This window comes from Eurosta solidaginis, chromosome 4 (assembly GCF_040869045.1).
Source record: "Eurosta solidaginis isolate ZX-2024a chromosome 4, ASM4086904v1, whole genome shotgun sequence".
Taxonomy (NCBI): domain Eukaryota; kingdom Metazoa; phylum Arthropoda; class Insecta; order Diptera; family Tephritidae; genus Eurosta; species Eurosta solidaginis.
This window is the reverse complement of record NC_090322.1, coordinates 109,970,494-109,993,043: the sequence shown is the minus strand read 5'-3', so window position 1 is coordinate 109,993,043 and position 22,550 is coordinate 109,970,494. Positions and strand designations below refer to the sequence as shown.

General features: G+C 35.0%; 2 protein-coding genes across 12 annotated transcripts in view; one reads left to right on the top strand and one right to left on the bottom strand.

Annotated features, from left to right (window-relative positions):
- Sik2 (Salt-inducible kinase 2) overlaps positions 1-22,550 on the bottom strand; it is a 964,644-nt gene that overhangs the window by 441,816 nt on the left and 500,278 nt on the right. The gene's annotated exons all lie outside the window — the stretch shown is intronic.
- LOC137248118 (uncharacterized) lies at positions 11,932-15,931 on the top strand. 2 transcript variants are annotated; one of them, XR_010952077.1, is made up of 6 exons: positions 11,932-12,148; positions 14,025-14,122; positions 14,297-14,362; positions 14,568-14,779; positions 15,106-15,256; positions 15,319-15,931. XR_010952077.1 is itself a non-coding variant. In XM_067778992.1 (6 exons), the coding sequence occupies exons 4-6, from the start codon at positions 14,666-14,668 to the stop codon at positions 15,447-15,449; spliced, it is 366 nt and encodes a 121-aa protein (XP_067635093.1). In that variant the 5' UTR covers positions 11,932-12,148; positions 14,025-14,122; positions 14,297-14,362; positions 14,568-14,665; the 3' UTR covers positions 15,450-15,931. The 2 variants fall into 2 exon arrangements, 1 of the variants encoding a protein (XP_067635093.1); XM_067778992.1 differs by having other exon boundaries at positions 14,568-14,749.

The following is a 22,550-nucleotide window of genomic DNA, read 5'->3' as shown; positions in this document are numbered from 1 at the left end:
AAAAACAAAGATAACAAAATGTATAAGAAGAAACAAAGCAGCTGAATGCAAACAAAAGCTCAAAGCCGAAAGAAAACTTAAAGTAAATTGAAAAGAACGAACGAAGCTAATGTAAAGATAGAAATGAAAGAAAGAGATGAAGTGAGTAAAAAGTTGTTTTAATTCAAATAAGTTGATAAGTAGAGGAAGGTGGATAGATAGCTTAACATAAAGTTTCATTGAAGCGAGTCAAATAAATAAATAAAGAAAGAAGCAGATGTCTTGGTAAAGTAGTTCTAAAAAGAAAATGTGTAAGCTAAAAGAAGCAAACATCATAAAATATTTGATGTGAGTAAACAATAGATGCCAAAATCAGAGAAGTTTGTGTAAAAATATAATTCCACCAACAATATTTGAAAATTAAAAATAAGAGCTTAACAGAGGTTAGATAACATATAAACGTTTAAGGGTTGAAAATTGAAAGTGAATTAAAGTTTTAATAATTTAATAAGAATTTCATAATTGATCCAATTTTTGAAACTAATTTGGTTTTTTTTTTTTTTTGTGTAATAATTGAATACAATATGGATGCGCAGACATTGCTAACATTCACAGTGGACAGTTTAAAGGAAAAACTGACAGAGTGTGGATTAAGCACAGTAGGAAGAAAAGCTGAATTACAGGACAGACTTTTACAACATTTAGGTCTATCCGAGAATGTGGCATCCGACGGCGAACAGAATGAGTCTGTATATGAAGATGTGGGCGGTACCACCCAGCGAGTACCGACCGTACCACCATCACATTTCACTTTGCGGGATATAGAAGATTCCATGGGACATTTCACCGGTGTAGGGTATCCAGGTATAGGACAGTGGGTAAAAGATTTCGAGGACAATGCTTTTACGCTTAATTGGATTGAGTTACAAAAATTTGTTTATGCAAAACAATTGTTGAAGGGAGATGCCAGAACATATGTTAGAAGCCAATCGAACATTTGTGACTGGACATCGTTGAAAACTGCATTAAATAAGGAGTTTGGTAAAAAATTGTCAGCAATCGAGGTTTATGAACTGCTAAGAAACCGACGGAAAAAGCCATCAGAAACTTTAAGAGAATATTTGTACTCTCTTATAGAGATAGGAAATGGAACTAATCTTGACGAAGAAAGTTTAATAGATTATTTTGTTAGGGGTATTCCAGACTCATGGCAAAACAAAACAGTTTTATACCAAGCTCAAACGGTGGAAGAGTTAAAAGTTCATTTGAAAGTGTATGAAAAAATTAAGCTATCCAGATCTCAACCTTCATTCTCGAAGGGTAGTTCACAGGGAGTTGTAGGAGAGGGAAAGGCACTTGAAGGTAAACAAACCTCAAATGAACTCTCGTGTTTCAAGTGTGGAATGAAGGGGCATATTGCAAAAAGCTGTAGTTTGAAAGGATTTAAGTGTTTTAAATGCAATAAAGTTGGGCATAGAGCTACAGAGTGTAAATCCAAGAAACCAGACGAGGTGAAAAAAGAGGTGGCGAAAAAAGAGAAGGACGGAGTGCATATGACTTCCGACCACGAAGTTATAACTTTAACTCAGTCAGGTAATCGCGTTTTAAAAGAGTTTACTATCAATAACGTTGTATATGTGCTTTAATTGATACAGGTAGCGATATTAGTGCAATACGGTATGACACACTCATGTTGTTAGGTGACATTGAATTATCCAATGAGACAAAGAAATTTACGGGAATCGGAGGGATGAAGACCACAACGGTAGGTAGCTTTACTAAAGAGATGGAAATCGATAGCCTAAATCTGCAGATTAAATTTCACGTCGCTAGAGAGAAGGACATTTTGTATAATGCAATCCTTGAAAACGATATACTTAAAGTTTTCGATGTATTTATAGGTGAAAAGGGTGCTAGATTCCAGGCTAAATTTAAGTCTACCGAGCAAAAAAGCGATGAACAAATTATGTTACAGGATTTAGATAAGAAGGCGAAAGCTGGAGAAAGTGTGGCGGTGAAAGATAAAAGTGCTGATGAAAGCATCCGTATGCTTACACGGGAATTCAACCAAATTTGCCTGTCAGCTGAAGAGGGTGAATTCAAAGGGAAATCTAACTATGAGCTAGGCCACCTAAATGTTGAAGATAGAGATAAAGTCACAAAAATTATAGAGAGATATGAACCAAAACCCTCTCAAACGTCACCAATAGAAATGAAAATAATTTTAAAAGACGAAGTACCAGTGTATAGCAGACCTAGGAGACTACCTATTTCAGATCAGGTTATAGTAGAAAATCAAGTTAGAGACTGGCTTAATGAGGGAATCATTCGGAACAGTTCGTCTGAATATGCATCACCTATTGTTCTTGCAGGGAAAAAAGATGAAACAAAGCGACTCTGTTGTGACTACAGAAGGTTAAATGAGAAAATCGTACGGGACAACTTCCCAATGGTTCTAATAGATGATGTTATTCAGCGTTTAGAAAAGGCAAGAGTTTTCACAACATTAGATTTAAAGGATGGATTTTTTCACGTACCATTGGAAAACGATTCTAAAAAATATACAGCTTTTGTGACACATAACGGCCAATACGAGTTTAATTTCGTTCCGTTCGGAATCTCAAACTCCCCAGCCGTTTTTTGTAGGTTTATTTTCGCAATATTTCGTGAGTTGGTACAAGAGGGAACGGTTGTCATTTATATGGACGATATTATAATCCCATCGAAAGACGAACAAGAGGGTGTCATGAAATTGCAAAAGGTGTTAGCAGTAGCAGAATCAAATGGGTTGAGGATAAAATGGAAAAAGTGTAAATTTTTAAAGAGAACGGCAAATTTCCTCGGATACATAATCGAAAACTCCACAATCAAAATCTCGAATGAAAAGACGAATGCCGTTAAAACTTTTCCAGTACCTAAAGATAGGAAGGCACTTCAGCGTTTCTTGGGACTTACATCGTATTTCCGGCCTTTTATCCCAAACTATGCCACGATCGCTCGACCTTTGACAGACCTTTTGAAGAAAGATGTTAAATTTGTTATAGGGGACCAGGAATCTGCAGCGGTTCTGCAATTTAAAGACGCGTTGACTTCTTCGCCAGTACTGAAGATTTATGATATTTCGGCGACAACTGAAAATCATACAGATGCTAGCAAGTTCGGTTACGGTGCAGTTTTGTTACAGAAAGACTCCGAAGACGGTCAGTTACACCCAGTTCAATATATGAGCAGAAAAACCACGGCGGCAAAAATACCATTCTTATGAATTGGAGGTTCTAGCCATTATTGAAACTTTAAAGAGGTGGAGGGTATATGTTCTAGGTACAAAGTTCAAGATCGTAACAGACTGTAACGCGTTTGCGATGACAATGCGGAAAGATGACGTACCATTAACGGCGTTATTATGTATAACGCAAAGCGACGCGAAGAGTCACTTTCACCCAAGTGAAACCAAATTCGTATCATATAAGAGCCTTCATTCTCTTCAGTGACTCTCCGTGACTATCGGAGACTGTAGGTGATTGTCTTACGTTTTTTCATATTATATAGCGACGCAAAGTGTCACGAACACTCATTTTTGCTGTCAAAATATTCACTTGCTTCTGGGTCGCGTTTGAGGTATTCACTTGGGTGAATATTTGCTTGTTATGTTTAAAAACATAAAAAAGCGACATAACTATAGCAGTAAAAAGTAAAAAATTATACTATCGTTTGGCACAGATGAGGTATGTTCAAACTAATAGAAGTTACAGGTTGAATTGCAACCCTGCTAGCTGTTGTTGTGTTGTGTATGTCAAACGAAGGTTTTAGGCTAAAAATAATTTCGTTATATAAAAGGGGCGCGGCACCTCCCACACAAATAGAATCCTTGGTACTGCATAACTCTGAAGGTATACATGCCAGAACATTGAAATTCAGTAAGGAGTTATATGAGGTCAATCCCTAACACCACCAAGAAAATGTGGAATTGGGAAAACGGAGCCGTGGCACCTCCCATACAAATGGAATATATCATACTGCATATGTCTGGATGTAGTTATGGTAGGATAATGAAAATTGGTTAGGAGCTATATGACTTTAAGTCCTAACACTTCCAGTAAAATGCGGAATTGGGAAAAAAGGGGCGTGGCACCTTCCCTACAAATGGGATTCTTCAGAAGTATGGCTGCCGAACAAACTTAGATTATTTTAACACCTAAAGTTTGACTGCATTGTTGAGTTTGGCTGTTATTCCTTTTGGACGTTTAGTAATCTACCGCCGTTAAAAAAATTTGATAGTTTCAGTCTATCTAAACTTCTATAAAAATCAAATTATGTGTGTGTGTCGCTATGGAAACGTATTTCCCACACTTCAATCATCACCAAATTTCGGCTATAAGTTCCTTCTGTCAAGACGAAGGTTTTTCATATTTGAGAATAAAGAATTTTAAATTTAAGTTTTTTTTTTGGCTATGCGAGCGAGCAATCTTAGCTCCCAAAAATGATCATGCTAACAAAATCAATGATCGCATTCAAAACAAAATTCCCGGTGAAGTGGCGAAATATAAATCGATTGACACAGTTACAGATGAAGATCAAATTCTTAAAATGCTTGAAACGAAAATTTCACCAAATATGGGTACAAAATTCAATTCAATTTACAGAACAATACACTAAATTATCAACAAACAAAACAGAAAAAATGACATCAGTATTAATAATCCGAAGGCGGAAAATAAAAATTGTAACGCATTCAAAAGATATTAACGAGAAACCGAAAATTGACCCGCGGGTCCCTCCGAAACCGGGTGGGATCCATAGTATTTTTGCGCAGAACATCTCTCTGCGTTGGCGGCCTTCGGCCGCGCTTATTAAAAATTACCCTGGGTGGGTCCAACACCGGTTTGGAGACCAAAACTATATCCGCACAAAACCCTTGTGTTCACAATTTTTTTTGTGGGTACAACAACATGACAACAACCACATGGAAATCGCCAACTTCAACTGCAAATATCTTCGGACAGAGATAAAATTTTTCTTTTCCGCTGGATTATTGTTGTCGAAGTCAATACGCGTCTTATGACACCTATCTCGATATTTTTGGCAGCATATTAGCAGTCGACCCCTCAACTATACTTTTACCAACTTTGGATACAGTCAACCACGGCACGTTACTACAAGACTCGGAAGAAGAATATAACAAGGGGTACACCAGGGTGGTTTCCTATCCTCGCTTTTGTTTATCTTCTACCTATCGAAACTTCCTTCGCCACATACAGGTCCTCAAGAGAGATATCATATTGATAGTGATCAGAGATTTGGACATTTTCGTCCAGGTGTAATAAATGACAAGCTACAGGCAGCACTTGGTTTAAATCGTGGAGAAATTCCATTATTTTTCTATCGTATGAGAAAGCTCGGCTATCCGCCTGCCTGGTTGGAGGAGGCTAAAGTGGAACACTCAGGCATATCACTTTTCACAAAATCAGTAATATGTTTGTTTTTTTTTATATAAATTTATTTTTCCATGTTCACAAATTTTAATTATTGCAATAAATATGTATGCAATAGTATTGCATAGTATATAAACCGAGCTGCTTATTGATATTTACAATCACTGCACTTAAAAATATTAACAAACAATCAATATTAACTGTTGATACATAAAATAGCAACCCTAAATTTGTAACAATGCGTATGTCAGATAATCTCACCTTTTTATTGTTTTTGACACATTGAGTCTCTTATTAAACGTTGAACAGTACACTCGTGTTTTTTACTTATTGATCTTTGGGAAAAACCTCAACATAACTTTTAACAGGTTATGGGCCCAGTAAGCGCATGTTCAATTGAAAGTTAAAAAGTATATTTTTCGTAAAATGAGTTCGATGTACCAGATCGAGAAGTTGGACGATAAGAATTATGATTCTTGGTCCGTTCAGATGCGCAGTGTGTTGGTGCATTCTGAGCTATGGAAAATAACTTCAGGGGAGTGCAAAAGAGACGACACAGTGATGCTGACGAAGTGGCAAAGTGGATTACTCGCGACGAGAAGGCTTTGGCCATGGTCACATTAAGCGTGAAGTCAACGCAACTGAATTATTTGCGGCATTGCAAAACGTCGGAAGAAGCGTGGAAAAAACTTAAAGAAGTTTATCAGCCAAGTGGTCCGGTAAGAAAAGTTTCACTTTATAAAAAGTTATTGAGCCTAAAAATGTCAGAGGGTGAAAACGTTGGCGTATTTGAATGTGTTCACCACAATTATGGACAAACTAGCTGAAGTGGGCATAGAGCTAAATCAAGAGCTGGTTGCCATTATATTATTATCTAGTTTTCCAAAAGAATTCGAGAATTTTGTCATTGCGATGGAAACGAGGGACAATCTTCCAGCGGTTGACGTGCTAAAATTGAAGCTTCTAGAAGAAGGCGAGCGTCGTGGTAGCATGCATGAACATACAGCTAACGAATTTAGCGGACAGCAAGCGTTTGCAGCGAAGTCGACGTCTAGCGGCAACAGAGAGAAGAAAAAAGGTAATTACAACAATGTTACTTGCTATCGTTGTGGAAAAAAGGGCCATATAAAAAGCAATTGTTCGGCGAAATTAAACAAATCTACGAAAGAAAACGATTCAGCTAAACAGCAGCAACAAAGCTCCTTCACTGCTTTGGGTGCAACAGATTGCGAAACATTCAACAGAGGAAAGTGGTGATTAGATAGCGGCGCGACAGCGCTTATGTGTTGCGACCGAAAATTGTTCTCGAACTTTGTGAATCATACAGAGTGGATCGCATTGGCCGGTGATAACAGCATTCGTGCAGAAGGTAAAGGCGATGTCAAAATACAAACGGACATGTATGTTGTGACACTAAAAGACGTTTTGTTCGTGCCTGGTATGAGAGGCAAGTTTATATCAGTCGGTCGTGCAGTCGGGATGGGCTGCGCAGTAGTTTTTGGCAGCGAATTTGCAACAATTAAGAAAAACGGCGCCGATATTTTGTTTATGCTGAGTAATGAGAAAAGTGGTTGTTTTGGTGCTATTCAAAGTGACGCAGTAATGTGGCATAATAGATTTGGCCACATAAATTATGCGAGTTTGAAAGAAATGTTAAACAAGTGCATTGTAAATGGTAAAAGATCAAGTTTTTGATAAATTTGTATCGTTTTGCTCAATGGTAGAGCGACAAACTGGCAGAAAAGTGAAAGCAGTTCGTAGTGACAATGGACGTGAGTACGTCAACAAATCATTTAATAAATATTTTGATAAGCATGGCATAGTGCGGCAATTAACAGTTCCCTACACTCCTCAGCAAAATGGGGTGGCTGAGAGAGGGCAAACCGCACGTTGGTTGAAATGGCCAGGTGTTTATTGGCACATTCGGGTATGTGTGCGGCGCTATGGGCAGAGGCAGTGGCAACTGCCGTGTATTTGCGGAATCGATTGCCAACTAAGGCATTAAATAATATGACACCATATGAAGCATGGTGTGGTAAGAAACCTACAATAAAACATTTGCGAGTATTTGGCTCTACGGCAGTGGCATTAGATAAAACGCAGCGTAGCAAATTTAAAGTGAAGGGTAAACAATTCAAAATGGTTAGTTACTCAATGGTTTCAAAAGCGTATAGACTATACGATCCTGATGTTAGACAGGTGGTTGAAAAACGCGACGTATTTTTTGATGAATGCCATATCGTGGAAGCGTGTAACGACGAACAAATAACATTCGATTTTTTTGATAACAATCAGGTTCAAGCTGACACAGGTACTGCTGGTGATGTAGATTCTGATAAAGAAATCTGTAGCGATGATAATAAAGAAATCTGTAGCGATGATAATGCAAGCGATATGTATGCGAGTGCTGAAGAAGAAGTTGAGCACATTGGGCGTGGTAGACCTAAGCTCGTGCGTAATGGAAAACGAGGTCGTCCACGAAAAGTATTTAATATTTTAAATGCTATGAGCACTAAGGAGGTGCTTGTTCCTCAAACATACGAGGAGGCAATTAGTAGCGATGAAGTTGATTTATGGAAGGCCGCCATGAAAAAATAACACGATTCGTTGGTTGGAAATAATACATGGTCTTTGGTAGACTTACCAAAGGGCCAGTCAATAGTAGGGTGCAAGTGGGTATATACCCTAAAGCGCAACGAACATGGTGACATTGAGCTATATAAGGCACGGTTGGTGGCAAAGGGGTGTCCACAGAAGTATGGAGTGAATTACTCGGACACTTTTTCTCCAGTATGTCGGTTTGGCACCATAAGGTTGATATTGGCATTAGCAGCAGAGATGAAACTACATGTACACCAGATGGATGTATGCACAGCATATTTAAACAGCGAACTAGATGATGTCGTATACATGAAACAACCACAAGGTTACCGTGATGAAAGTCAACCAACAAAAGTCTTAAGGTTGAACAAGGCCATATACGGTTTGAAGCAGTATGGAAGAGCTTGGAATTTCAAGTTAGATGAAGCGTTGAGAAGTTTAGGTTTCAGTCAGTGCGAGAGCGAACGCTGTTTGTATAAACAAGATATAGAAGGCAACCTTTGCTTAATCCTTGTTTATGTTGATGATCTGCTTCTAGCATGCCAATCGAAGGAAATCATGACTAGGGTCAAGGCGAATATATGTGATATTTTTGAATGCATTGACAAGGGTCCCCTTCATATGTTTTTGGGTATGCAGATTGAGCGTGAAGGTGAACTAGGTGATATCACGATTGTTCAATCCCAATATATCAAAGATTTATGGACGCAGCATGGTATGGAAGTATGTAGGTCAGCATCGACACCATTAGATGCTGGTTACCAAGTAGCGTGTGATGATGAACGTTGTACTAGGGTTGATCAGACATTATACCAATCTACGATTGGGGCGCTGGTGTGGCTGGCGCTTTTGACAAGACCGGATATATTCCATTCGGCAGCCAAGTTGGCACAGCGAAACAAAGATCCACATAGCGAACATTTGGCGGGCATAAAGCACATTTTAAGATACCTAGCATCAACCAAAAATATGAAGTTGCGATATAGAGCATGCGGTCAAGGGTTGAAGGGTTACGCAGATGTCGATTGGGGCGCCAACAGAATTGATCGAAAATCATACACCGGCTACGTGTTCTTCCTTGCAGGAGGGGCGATTTCCTGGAAGTCAGAAAAACAGGATTGTGTAGCCTTAAGCAGTACCGAGGCCGAATACATGGCCATGTCATCAGCAGCAAAAGAAGCACTACATTTAAGACGTATTATAATTGAGATTGGATGTGGTAACGGTCAAACTCCAACGATATTGTACGGGGATAACATTAGTGCTCAACATTTGGCAAAGAATCCAGTGCATCATGCTAGATCGAAGCACATTGATATCAGATATCATTTTATTAGAGAAATTGTTGAGAAAGGTGAAATAAAGTTAGAATATGTATCAACTAATAACATGATAGCTGTATTTTAACAAAAAATTTGTCGAAGAAGAAACATACAGATTTAATGAATTTGTTAAGTTTAGAAGAATAACATTCGCAGTGAGGAGGGATGTTGAAATATGATACATAAAATAGCAACCCTAAATTTGTAACAATGCGAATGTAGATAATCTCACTCTTTTGTTGTTTTTGACACTTTTAGTCTCATATTAAACGTTGAACAGTACACTCGTGTTTTACTTATTGATCTTTGGGAAAAACCTCAACATAACTTTTAACAACCAAACAATTTAATTATTTGTTTACACTGTTTTCTTTATTTATTTTTGTCAGGTGTTTCCCTGCAATATTACCAGCTCGGTAAAACGATGTTATTCCGAAAAAATTGCACTGCAAACTTTTCCGAAATAACAAAAGTAATAAGTGGCTATACTGGCAACGTATTGGGCTTAACAGTCACAGTGAATACGCAGTGAATACGTAGTGACTACGCAAGAGAACGAACGCGAATACGTAAGAAGTTATAAAATATGAATTCTGGGTGAAAGTGAATGTGAGTGAATGCGACGCAAACATTCACGGTGACATACATAATAAGGGCCTAAGAGTGTCCAGATGGGCTATGTTCTTACAAGAATTTGACTATATTATAGAGCATCGTGCAGGACCCAAAATGAAACACGTCGATGCTTTGAGTCGTGTTATTTGTCTAGCAGTGGGAGACTTGTTACGTCATCGAATTACGGAAGCTCAGCTATCGGATGAATGGACGTGTGCAATACGAAAAGTTGTTGAAGGTGGATGTTATGAAGACTACTTTGTTAAGTACGACATTTTATACAAAGATCCAACCAAGGAACTTCTGGTAATACCGTCTGTAATGGAACGAGAAGTAATAGAAATTGCCCACCGTCAGGGACATTTCGTAACGACAAAGACGCAAGACATTGTAGAAAAAAGTGGACGTGTGCAATACGAAAAGTTGTTGAAGGTGGATGTTATGAAGACTACTTTGTTAAGTACGACATTTTATACAAAGATCCAACCAAGGAACTTCTGGTAATACCGTCTGTAATGGAACGAGAAGTAATAGAAATTGCCCACCGTCAGGGACATTTCGTAACGACAAAGACGCAAGACATTGTAGAAAAAAGTTTCTATATCCCAAATTTAAACGCCAAAGTTACCAAAGTAGTAAAAGCGTGTATTGAATGCTTAGTGTCAGAATCGAAGGCAGGCAGGAAGGAGGGTTTTATTAATCCTATTGATAAAGCTGATAGGCCGCTAAGGACGTTTCACATAGACCACGTAGGCCCAATGGAACAAACGCAGAAACGCTATAACCACATACTGGTAATAATAGACGCTTTCTCGAAATTCGTGTGGCTTTATCCCACGAAAAGTACAGAGGCAGCAGAAGTCGTAGAAAAGTTACAAAAATTAGCAATTTTGTTTGGAAACCCAGAAAGAATTATTACTGATAGAGGCGCGGCATACACGGCAAATATTTTTAAAGAATATTGCAAGAAGCAAATGATTCAACATCTACTTATTGCAACGGGAGTACCACGTGGGAATGGTCAGGTTGAACGTATGCATAAGATTGTTGTTCCAATGCTAACAAAACTTTGCACTGAAAATCCTAAAGCTTGGTACAAGCATGTTGATCGGATACAGCAGACAATTAACAATACACCTCCCCGTAGCACGAAATACAAACCATTTAGATTACTAACAGGGGTAGATATGCGGATCACTGATAACCCTGACATTCGAAAACTTATAGAGGAAGAAAACATACAAGAGTTGGAGGAGGAACGGGATTCAAACCAAGAAGAAGCTAGGGAAAATATACAGAAAATTCAAGCTGAAAATAAGAAATCTTTCGACAGGAAGCGGGTAAAGGAAACGACTTATTCACCAGGAGAATTAGTGGCTATAAAAAGAACTCAATTTGGGTCCGGATTAAAACTAAGGCCAAAGTTTCTAGGGCCACATAAAATAATAGAAAAGTTTCAGCATGGACGGTACTCGGTCCAGAAAGTTGGGGATACTGAGGGGCCACGAAGGAGCTATGCTATAGCCGAAAGCATGAAAAAGTGGGACTCAGCATTCGGGTCGAATGCCCTGTCAGAATAGCCGAATGTAGGAAGGGTTAAGGCAAATGCAACCCTAAACACGTTAGGACAGACTGGACGAAACGTTGCTCAACTTAACCAACGCCAACTACAAAACGATACGAACAGCTAACGAACGATTCAAAAAGGACAGTTGAACACGGACACCCAATCTCGACGGACGCGCGAGCTAATAAAAAAAGTAGTCGATACAACTTTAATTAAAGTTATCAATTTAACTATACTGAACTCAAAATAATTTATCTACTATTAATCTAAAATATGTACAATATTTAACATTCTTATATTACAAAATAAAATGAATTAATAAACATTAAAATAAAAAACACTACATACCCTGCAGTAAAAAAAGGTCAATTGCAAAAAAACAACTAGCTTATAAATAGTTATTTTATAGCAATTGTAGGAAATAGAGCACTTTAAGCACACTGGCGAATAACTAACGTCTAACTACACCCTAAGTCATGCAGAGGAATCCAAAATTGGTAAAGTTATTTAAAATGTCAATGTGGCAACACGGGTGGCCATGACAACTATCAGCTGTTTTATGCAAGCAAAAGAAAATTAAAATTTGCAAAAGTGACGCGCATTTGTGAAAATTTTAAATCAATTATAAAAAAGTGAGTATTAAAAGGTAAAATATGTTGAAAAAAGGTGCAAGTGTTAGAAATCAGCGTAGGTTAGTAAAAAAACAAAAAGAAATTTACTTAAATAGGCTAACAGTGAGTGATGCAACAAATGCAGTAACAGCGCCAGCTGCATCGGCATTTGATGATTCGGTGCCTCATTTTTCCGGTCATGATTTTCACTGTGAACTTCAAAACACTGAGCCACAAAAATCTTTAAAAGATAAGCTACAAGCCTTATATTTTAAATATAACCCCTCGCGAAAGTTCTTCGAAGAGCTTTTGCAAATCTTAAATGAGGAAAATTTAGATGTTCCTCTAAGCACTTTTTCTTTCGAGGAGAATGCATCTCCCGTGGATATAAAATCAGTTTCCCCTGGTTTTTATATTCATTTTGGTTTGGAGAAGCAGATTGCAAAAGCTTCGGAAGTAATTTCGACATACGAAGAGATCTTGTTCGATATGAATATTGACGGACTTCCATTGTACCGCAGTTCCAAAGCACAGTTGTGGCCGGTTTTGGTGAAAGTGGTGAACATACCAAATATCTCAGTTTTCCCTATTGGTGTGTATCTGGGTAAAGCCAAACCAGACTGTATTCAAAGTTTTCTTGCGGACGTGGTTAGTGAACTTAAAGATTTGTTAGAAAATGGGTTTGTTATTCAAAATAAATCGATTACAATTAGAATCAGAGCCATCGTTTGTGATGCGCCCGCTAAGGCCTTCGTTTGTGGAATTCCTGGCCACACTTCATCTCATGGATGTTCGAGATGTGTCCAAGTTGCCAAAAAAATAAATAACGTGCTTACGTATTCTCTTCAGAGCGGCGAGCTCATAAGTGGAGCCGACTTTTACTCTAGGAAATATCCTAACCATCACAAAAAAATTTTCTTAAACAGCAAAACTCCTTTCGAAACTTTGCATATAGATATGATTGATCAGATCCCTTTGGATCCAATGCATCTCGTGGATCTTGGGGTGATGAGAAAGATGCTGCTGCGATTAGTAGACAATAAAATTTGTGCAAGAATTAGTAACTCTAATAAATTAAATATTTCTGCACATTTAAAATCGCTTGGTGCATATATTCCCAAAGAATTCGTTCGGAAACCACGACCTTTCGATGAACTTGTACACTGGAAAGCCACAGAGTTCAGGCAATTCCTTCTGTACTCTGGTATTTTAGTTTTAAAAGAAAATGTTAGCGATGATTTTTATCACCAGTTTCTTTTACTACACATTGCCTGTAGAATGCTTTCTTGCCCAAGGACTTGGGAAAAAAATATTTCTGTAGCTCACAACATTTTGCAACTTTTCGTTCAAAATTTTCAAATACTTTTTGGCGAAGACAGCGTATCATATAATGTGCATGGGTTGCTTCATTTAAGTGAAAACGTTAAGCATTTTGGGCCCTTATACAATTTTTAGGGGTATGATTTCGAAAATTATTTGCAAAAACTTAAAAGTTACGTTAAGAAACCCTCTAAAATTTTACAGCAAATATTTAAAAAAGTACAACGCGAACCCATTTTGCAGCCTACTAAAACGCACAAATTAAAAGAAGTAAATGGACAAATAATAGGTTTTGATTATGATTTCCATTTAAGCACGCAAATGTCAAATAGCTTTTGCTGTCTTAAGCATAATATACCAGCAAAAATAGTGGGGTTCGAGATGGACTCAGGTTTGGTAATTCTAGCAAGGAAATTAGTAAACGTTAGGAGCTTCTTTACAGAGCCTGTTGATTCTTTCTCTTCCCTAGGTATATGTATCGCTGATTATGACACTTCGCAACCTATATATAAATACAGCATTCAACAAATTGATTATAAACTCATGTGTCTCCCTTATATAAATCAATTTCTTTTAGTACCATTGTTGCATACATCAACATATTCACAATGAGTCGAAAAGTCAACTTTATTCAGAAGAAGAAGCCTGCAGTGGATCAAAACATCCCATTTAAAGGTACATACATACATATTACTTTCACTTTTTCCAACCATGTTTTTAAAAATAGACTTAGACCCATTTTTACAGTGCCCAGTTAACTGACATTATTCAGTTATTCACTTAGGGCATTACATTTTTTATATCTATATGCATACATCTATAAGAATAAACATCTTATTTCTTTTTCAGAAAATAATAAATGCGAAAACTGTATAGATTCCAAAATGCTTCGCGAGGAAATACAAGAACTTAGAGGTAATTTGATAACGATCATTTAACATTATATTATTATGCCTCTTTTTCACACGCATATGCGTTTTCGCTTAAATTTTGTATGAAAAGATAAGCGCACAAATTTAATTTTCCATGGAAATGCATAAAAAAAAAAAATAGGCATAATAATCACATAGGTATATATGTGTCTAAATATTCTAAACTATGAAAATTTGTATTCATTTAGGCGTTGTAGAAACTCAAAACAAAATTATTATGCAGACGTTGGCAGAACACATCATATTACTAAAGCAAATTATATACCAAGATTAAATTTCGGACGATATGCTGAAATCTTTTCCTTTGAAGTCATTAGACGAGTTGAAGGAAATAGATGAAAAAATATGCCAAGATAACAAAGCAGTTTATGTAAGTTATACATGTATCTGCATAACCATTGTTTGTACATATGTATGTAACTTTGCCTGTACAAATGTATGCAGAGCAGTAGTATTGTTGTCAACTATTCGAATAATTCAAGGTTCGATTCGAGCTCAAGGCAAGAACAATAACTTTTTTCTAATAATAATTATTGTTATTTTTTAATTTTTCTAAATTTGAAAAATTGTATTTTCGAAGGGTGCTAAGCCGTCATCATCAGTACGCGTTCTACTTACTATTGTTATATTGTTCGAATTTTTTATAACTGTCGAATAAAAAAAAAAATTTTTTGAATAGTCCCACCCTTTTGTTTACATAATAAATTTGTCTCATGTCTTTGGTAGATCAAAGCGCTAAAAACGCTACTGAAGGGGAAATTGACAAAAAAAATAGATAACGTATTCAGCACCGAAGTCATCATCGCCATTAACATAGATGGAATCCACGGAAAGCAAGGACTAAAGGAATATCGGCAGTTCTTCGATACTTTATTAGGTAACGTAATTTTTATTTACATATTAGCCTTATTAATTAACAATAATGTTTTTTTCATACAGCTGCAATTGATAGTCCGGATCCAACTACTGAACTCCGGCGTGCGTTTGCTGTAACAAAAAAAAGATACTTTCACAAAGTATCTATACGAAAAGCTGCGGAGAAAAAGCGTAACACCGAATTAACTTCGTAAACACTTTCTTTTATTCTAATTTTAGTTATTATCATACATATCGTTACCCTAATATAGAAAGGACCTAACACATATTTTATTGCTTTCAAATTTAATTCTAATTTCAAATTTAATTTAAAATACATTCCTATGGCTCATTCCATTCCGCGCAGGACATGATTTTTGATTTCGATGAAATTTTAATATGTTGTTCTTTGGTCAAAATAATGAAACACGGGCTTTTTTTTGATTGCCTTAAAAAAATTTCTTTTCGGATTTATCAGCAATTGAATTCCATAAAATGCAATGGGTATATTATTCATCCATTTTTTCAACTGTCAATAACTTTGTCAAAAATTAACCGATTCTCTTGATTTTTTCTTTGAAATGTTCGTAATTATAGTTACTTTTATATAACTTTATAAACAATAGCATATAGTTTTAAAACAAATTTTTGTTTAGTATTTAGTAAAAATTTATGACTTTTTTCAAAAATTAAGTTCTCAAAAAACGTTATCTTTTTTTGATTACACTTTTTCTATATTGAGTGAACAGTTCATATTTTAACTTGGCTAAATATCCATTAGCCAAAGCTCGTTGTTTTCGAAATATGAATTTTTTAATATTAAACTTTTTTTCGCCATATATTGATGCAATACAAATCAGCATACAAGGCGACCAATGCCAAATGCTGAAAATTAATTAAAATATCACATTTATTATCACAGTTATTATTTTTTAGAATTACAGTGATTTTGTAACAGGGCATGGCAAAGGCTCTTGTGACGGTATTGGAGGCTTAGCGAAATATTTTAATATTAAAAAATTCATATTTCGAAAACAACAAGCTTTGGCTAAAGGATATTTAGCCAAGTTAAAATATAAACTGCTCACTCGATATAGAAAAAGCTTAAACAAAAAACAGTTTTTTTGAAATATTAATTTTTGAAAAAAAAGTCATAAATTTTTACTAAATACTAAAAAAATAATATTTTTAACTATATACAATTGCTATAAATTTATACAAAATTAAAAGTAATAACGAACATTTGAAAGAAAAAATCATGAGAATCGGTTAATTTTTGACAAAGTTATTGACAGTTGGAAAAATGGATGAATAATATACCCATTACATTTTATGGAATTCAATTGCTGACAAATACGAAAAGAAATTTTTTTAAGGCAATCAAAAAAAGCCCGTGTTTCATTATTTTGACCAAAGAACAGCATATTAAAATTTCATCGAAATCAAAAATCATGTCCTGCGCGGACCGGGTGTCTTGAAATGGAATGAGCCCTATCCATTTTCAATTATTACTACTGTTTGTCAAAAAATAAATACACAACAAATTTATTATTTAATGTTAGTAAGTAAATAGATTGGCTTTTTATTTTTACGTTACAAAAATATATATATATCTATTTTCAATTATTATTACGGTTAAACAAAACCTTAATACATTAAAAAAATGTATTTATTTATTTTTGTAAGTAAATATATTGAATTTTTATTTTTACGTTAATACATATACATATTTAGTTTTTATAAATATCAATGAAAATGAATTTAATAAATAAAATGTAAATTTTTATAAAAAAATTACTTTTTTAATAACGGGTTTACATCTGGTTTTTAGCACCTATTAATAAACTACCATATTTCTAAATAGCTTATATGTAGTATCTAACACACTAGGTACTAGCTGGTTTAAAGGTGTGGGTTTAAATCTGATGTTTAGTAGATACTAAGAAGCTACCATCTTTCTGATAAGCTTATATATATTTTCAAACAAACTAACTACCAGCTGGTTTAAATGTAGTCAAAAAGTAGCCATTGGCTATTTTTTGGTTGAAAAGTAGTTAGTTAGTAGGTGGTTGGCATCTCATGCAGAGGTAACCATAACTGTCCGGATTCCGGCCATCGTCGAACAAAAATAGTTAGTCCGCGTATATGAAAATTTACAGTAAATATACAGCTCTAGTTGATTGGTAAGCAACTTAAAGTTACTTTTACGTTAGATACTTCTCCTGCAGGGTATATATAGTATATATATATATTTTCGCAATTTTAGGCCCATTTTAACAGCTAGAAGCTTCAAATTTCACCAAACGCTTACGTATATGGCATATATTGTTGTCTGAAAAAATCATAGAGATTGGTTTGTATATATAGTATATATCTCATACAACCGATTGTTCAGATAAGAAACTTTTAGCAATTTCTACCGTATTTTAACAGCTATAAGCTTCAAATTTCACTGCTTGCTTACGTGTATAGAATATATTGTTGTGTCAAAAAATCATAGAGATCGGTGATATATATAATATATATATGATGGTATATATAGTATATATATATAGTATATATATATTTTTTTTGCGATTTCGGCCCAGTTTTAACAGCTAGAAACTTCAAATTTCACCAAATGCTTACGTGTATAGTATATATTGATGTCTGAAAAAATCATTGAGATCGGTGGTATACATAGTATATATTTCATACAACCGATTGTTCAGATAAGAAACTTTGCGCAATTTCTAACCCGTTTTAACAGCTAGAAGCTTCAAATTTCACCAAATGCTTACGTATATAGCATATATTGTTGTCTGAAAAAATCATAGAGATCGGTGGTATATATATTATATACTTCATATAAACTGTCATTTTTGCCCCTTTTTTACGGATAGAAGCTTCAAAATTCATAACATTTCATCAAATAGTTACGTTTACGTCATATATTGTTGAAATACGTGATTCGTAGTCATAGTTTTTACACGCAGACCACAAAAAACCTGAAACTTTGCATCCTCACACAAAGTACCTACCTATTTTTTATTTTATATTTATCTTAAAAATCGTTTAGATATGTTCAAATTTCACCAAATGTTTCGTATATTGCACATATTGTTGCCTGAAAAAATTGATGAGATCGGTCGTATATATAGTATATATCCCCCACAACCGATTGTTCAGATAAGAAACTTTTCGTAATTACTGCCCTATTTTAAGAGCTAGAGGCTTCAAATTTCAACGAATGCTTACGTATATAGCATATATTGTTGCTGAAAAAATCATACATATCGGTGGTATATATAGTATATATATGGTGGTATATATAGTATATATATATAGTATACATATATATTTTCGCAATTTTAGCCCCATTTTAACAGCTAGAAGCTTCAAATTTCACCAAATGCTTACGAGTATAGCATATATTGATGTCTGAAAAAATCATTCAGATCGGTGGTATATATATTATATACTTCATATAAACTGTGATTTTTGCCCCTTTTTTACGGATAGAAGCTTCAAAATTCATCAAATTTCATCAAATAGTTACGCTTACTTCATATATTTTTGAAATACGTGATTCGTAGTCATAGTTTTTACATGCAGACCACAAAAAACGTGAAGCTTTGAATCCTCACACAAAGTACCTACCTATTTTTTATTTTATATTTATCTTAAAAATCGTTTATATATGTTCAAATTTCAAAAATGTTTCGTGTATAGCATATATTGTTGTCTGAAAAAATCATAGAGACCGGTGGTATATATAATCTCATAGAACCGATTGTTCAGATAAGAAACTTTGCGCAATTTCTTCCCCATTTTAACAGCTAGAAGCTTCAAATTTCACCAAATGCTTACGTGTATATTATATATTGTTGTCTGAAAAAATCATTGAGATCGGTGGTATATATAGTATAATTCTCATACAACCGATTGTTCAGATAAGAAACTTTGCGCAATTTCTGCCCCGTTTTAACAGCTAGAAGCTTCAAAATTTCACCAAATGCTTACGTATATAGCATATATTGTTGTCTGAAAAAATCATAGAGATCGGCGGTACATATATTATATACCCCATATAAACTGTATTTTTTCCCCCTTTTTTACGGCTAGAACCTTCAAAATTCATTACATTTCATCAAATAGTTACGTTTACGTCATATATTGTTGAAATACGTGATTCGTAGTCATAGTTTTTACACGCAGACCACAAAAAGCCTGAAACTTTGCATCCTCACACAAAGTACCTACCTATTTTTTATTTTATATTTATTTTAAAAATTAGGTATGTAGATCTGTTCACTAGATATTTCTTATCTTATACATCCGATTATTCGGAGATTATTGTTCAGCCCCATTCATGAAAGGTATGAAGTCTTCGGCATAGCCGAAGACAGTCCCGTTCTTACTTGTTTATTTTATATTTATCTTAAAAATCGTTTAGATATGTTAAAATTTCACCAAATGTTTACGTGTATAGCATATATTGTTGCCTGAAAAAATCATAGAGATCGGTGGTATATATAATCTCATACAACCGATTGTTCAGATAAGAAACTTTGCGCAATTTCTTCCCCATTTTAACAGCTAGCTCAGCTTGTTGTCTGAAAAAATCATAGAGATCAGTGGTACATATATTATATACCCCATATAAACTGTATTTTTTTGCCCCTTTTTTACGGCTAGAAGCTTCAAAATTCATAACATTTCATCAAATAGTTACGTTTACGTCATATTTTGTTGAAATACGTGATTCGTAGTCATAGTTTTTACACGCAGACCACAAAAAACCTGAAACTTTGCATCCTCACACAAAGTACCTACCTATTTTTATACCTTTCATGAAAATGAAATGGTATATTAATTTCGTCACGAAACCCAAAATTGTAAGTGTTTAAAGGAAAATAGATAGACCCACCATTAAGTATACCGAAATAATCAGGTTGAAGAGCTGAGTTGATTTAGCCATGTCCGTCTGTCCGTCTGTCTGTTTGTATGCAAACTAGTCCCTCAATTTTTGAGATATCTTGATAAAATTTGGTGAGCGGGTGTACTTGGGTGTCCGATTAGACATTTGTCGGAACCGGCCGGATCGGACCACTATAGCATATATCCTCCATACAACCGATTTATCAGAAAAAGAGGATTTTTGTAATATCTTACTCAATTTAACAGATTGAAACTTCAAACTTCACCATATACTTTCGTATATTGCACATATTGTTGCCTGAAAAAAATGATGAGATCGGTCGTATATATAGTATATAACCCCCACAACCGATTGTTCAGATAAGAAACTTTTCGTAATTACTGCCCTATTTTAAGAGCTAGAGGCTTCAAATTTCAACGAATGCTTACGTATATAGCATATATTGTTGTCTGAAAAAATCATACAGATCGGTGGTATATATAGTGTATATAGTATATATATATTTTCGCAATTTTAGCCCCATTTTAACAGCTACTAGCTTCAAATTTCACCGAACGCTTACGTATATGGCATATATTGGTGTCTGAAAAAATCATAGAGATTGGTTTGTATATATAGTATATATCTCATACAACCGATTGTTCAGATAAGAAACTTTTCACAATTTCTACCCCATTTTAACAGCTATAAGCGTCAAATTTCACTGATTGCTTACGTATATAGTATATATTGTTGTGTCAAAAAATCATAAAGATCGGTGATATACATAATATATATGATGGTATATATAGTATATATATATATATATTTTTTTTTGCGATTTCTGCCCCATTTTAACAGCTAGAAGCTTCAAATTTCCCCAAATGCTTACGTGTATAGCATATATTGATGTCTGAGATCGGTGGTATACATAGTATATATCTCATAAACCGATTGTTCAGATAAGAAACTTTGCGCAATTTCTGCCCCGTTTTAACAGCTAGAAGCTTCAAATTTCACCAAATGCTTACATATATAGCATATATTGTTGTCTGAAAAAATCATAGAGATCGGTGGTATATATATTATATACTTCATATAAACTGTCATTTTTGCCCCTTTTTTACGGATAGAAGCTTCAAATTTCATCAAATAGTTACGTTTACTTCATATATTTTTGAAATACGTGATTCGTAGTCATAGTTTTTACATGCAGACCACAAAAACCGCGAAGCTTTGCATCCTCACACAAAGTACCTACCTATTTTTTATTTTATATTTATCTTAAAAATCGTTTAGATATGTTCAAATTTCACCAAATGTTTACGTGTATAGCATATATTGTTGTCTGAAAAATTCATAGAGACCGGTGGTATATATAATCTGATTAACCGATTGTTCAGATAAGAAACTTTGCGCAATTTCTTCCCCATTTTAACGGCTAGAAGCTTCAAATTTCACCAAATGCTTACGTGTATATTATATATTGTTGTCTGAAAAAATCATTGAGATCGGTGGTATATATAGTATATATCTCATACAACCGATTGTTCAGATAAGAAACTTTGCGCAATTTCTGCCCGTTTTAACAGCTAGAAGCTTCAAATTTCACCAAATGCTTAGGTATATAGCATATATTGTTGTCTGAAGAAATCATAGAGATCGGTGGTACATATATTATATACCCCATATAAACTGTATTTTTTTGCCCCTTTTTTACGGCTGGAAGCTTCAAAATTCATAACATTTCATCAAATAGTTACGTTTACGTCATATATTGTTGAAATACGTGATTCGTAGTCATAGTTTTTACACGCAGACCACAAAAAACCTGAAACTCTGCATCCTCACACAAAGTACCTAGCTATTTTTATACCTTTCATGAAAATGAAATGGTATATTAATTTCGTCACGAAACCCAAAATTGTAAGTCCTTAAAGGAAAAACCATTTAGTATACCGAAATAATCAGGTTGAAGAGCTGAGTTGATTTAGCCATGTCCGTCTGTCCGTCTGTCCGTCTGTCTGTTTGTATGCAAACTAGGCCCTCAATTTTTGAGATATCTTGATAAAATTTGGTGAGCGGGTGTATTCGGGTGTCCGATTAGACATTTGTAGGAAACGGCCGGATCGGACCACTATAGCATATATCCTCCATACAACCGATTTTTCAGAAAAAGAGGATTTTTGTAATATCTTACTCAATTTAACAGACTGAAGCTTCAAACTTCACCATATACATCGTATATTGCACATATTGTTGCCTGAAAAAATTGATGAGATCGGTCGTATATATAGTATATATCCCCCACAACCGATTGTTCAGATAAGAAACTTTTCGTAATTACTGCCCTATTTTAAGAGATAGAGGCTTCAAATTTCAACGAATGCTTACGTATATAGCATATATTGTTGTC

Excerpts from the sequence above, each read along its gene's own strand:
- LOC137248118 (XM_067778992.1), top strand. The coding sequence starts at position 14,666 with ATGCTGAAATCTTTTCCTTTGAAGTCATTAGACGAGTTGAAGGAAATA. Across the intron at positions 14,750-15,105 it reads AAGATAACAAAGCAGTTTAT|ATCAAAGCGCTAAAAACGCT; the intron begins GTAAGTTATACA and ends TGTCTTTGGTAG. Across the intron at positions 15,257-15,318 it reads GTTCTTCGATACTTTATTAG|CTGCAATTGATAGTCCGGAT; the intron begins GTAACGTAATTT and ends TTTTTCATACAG.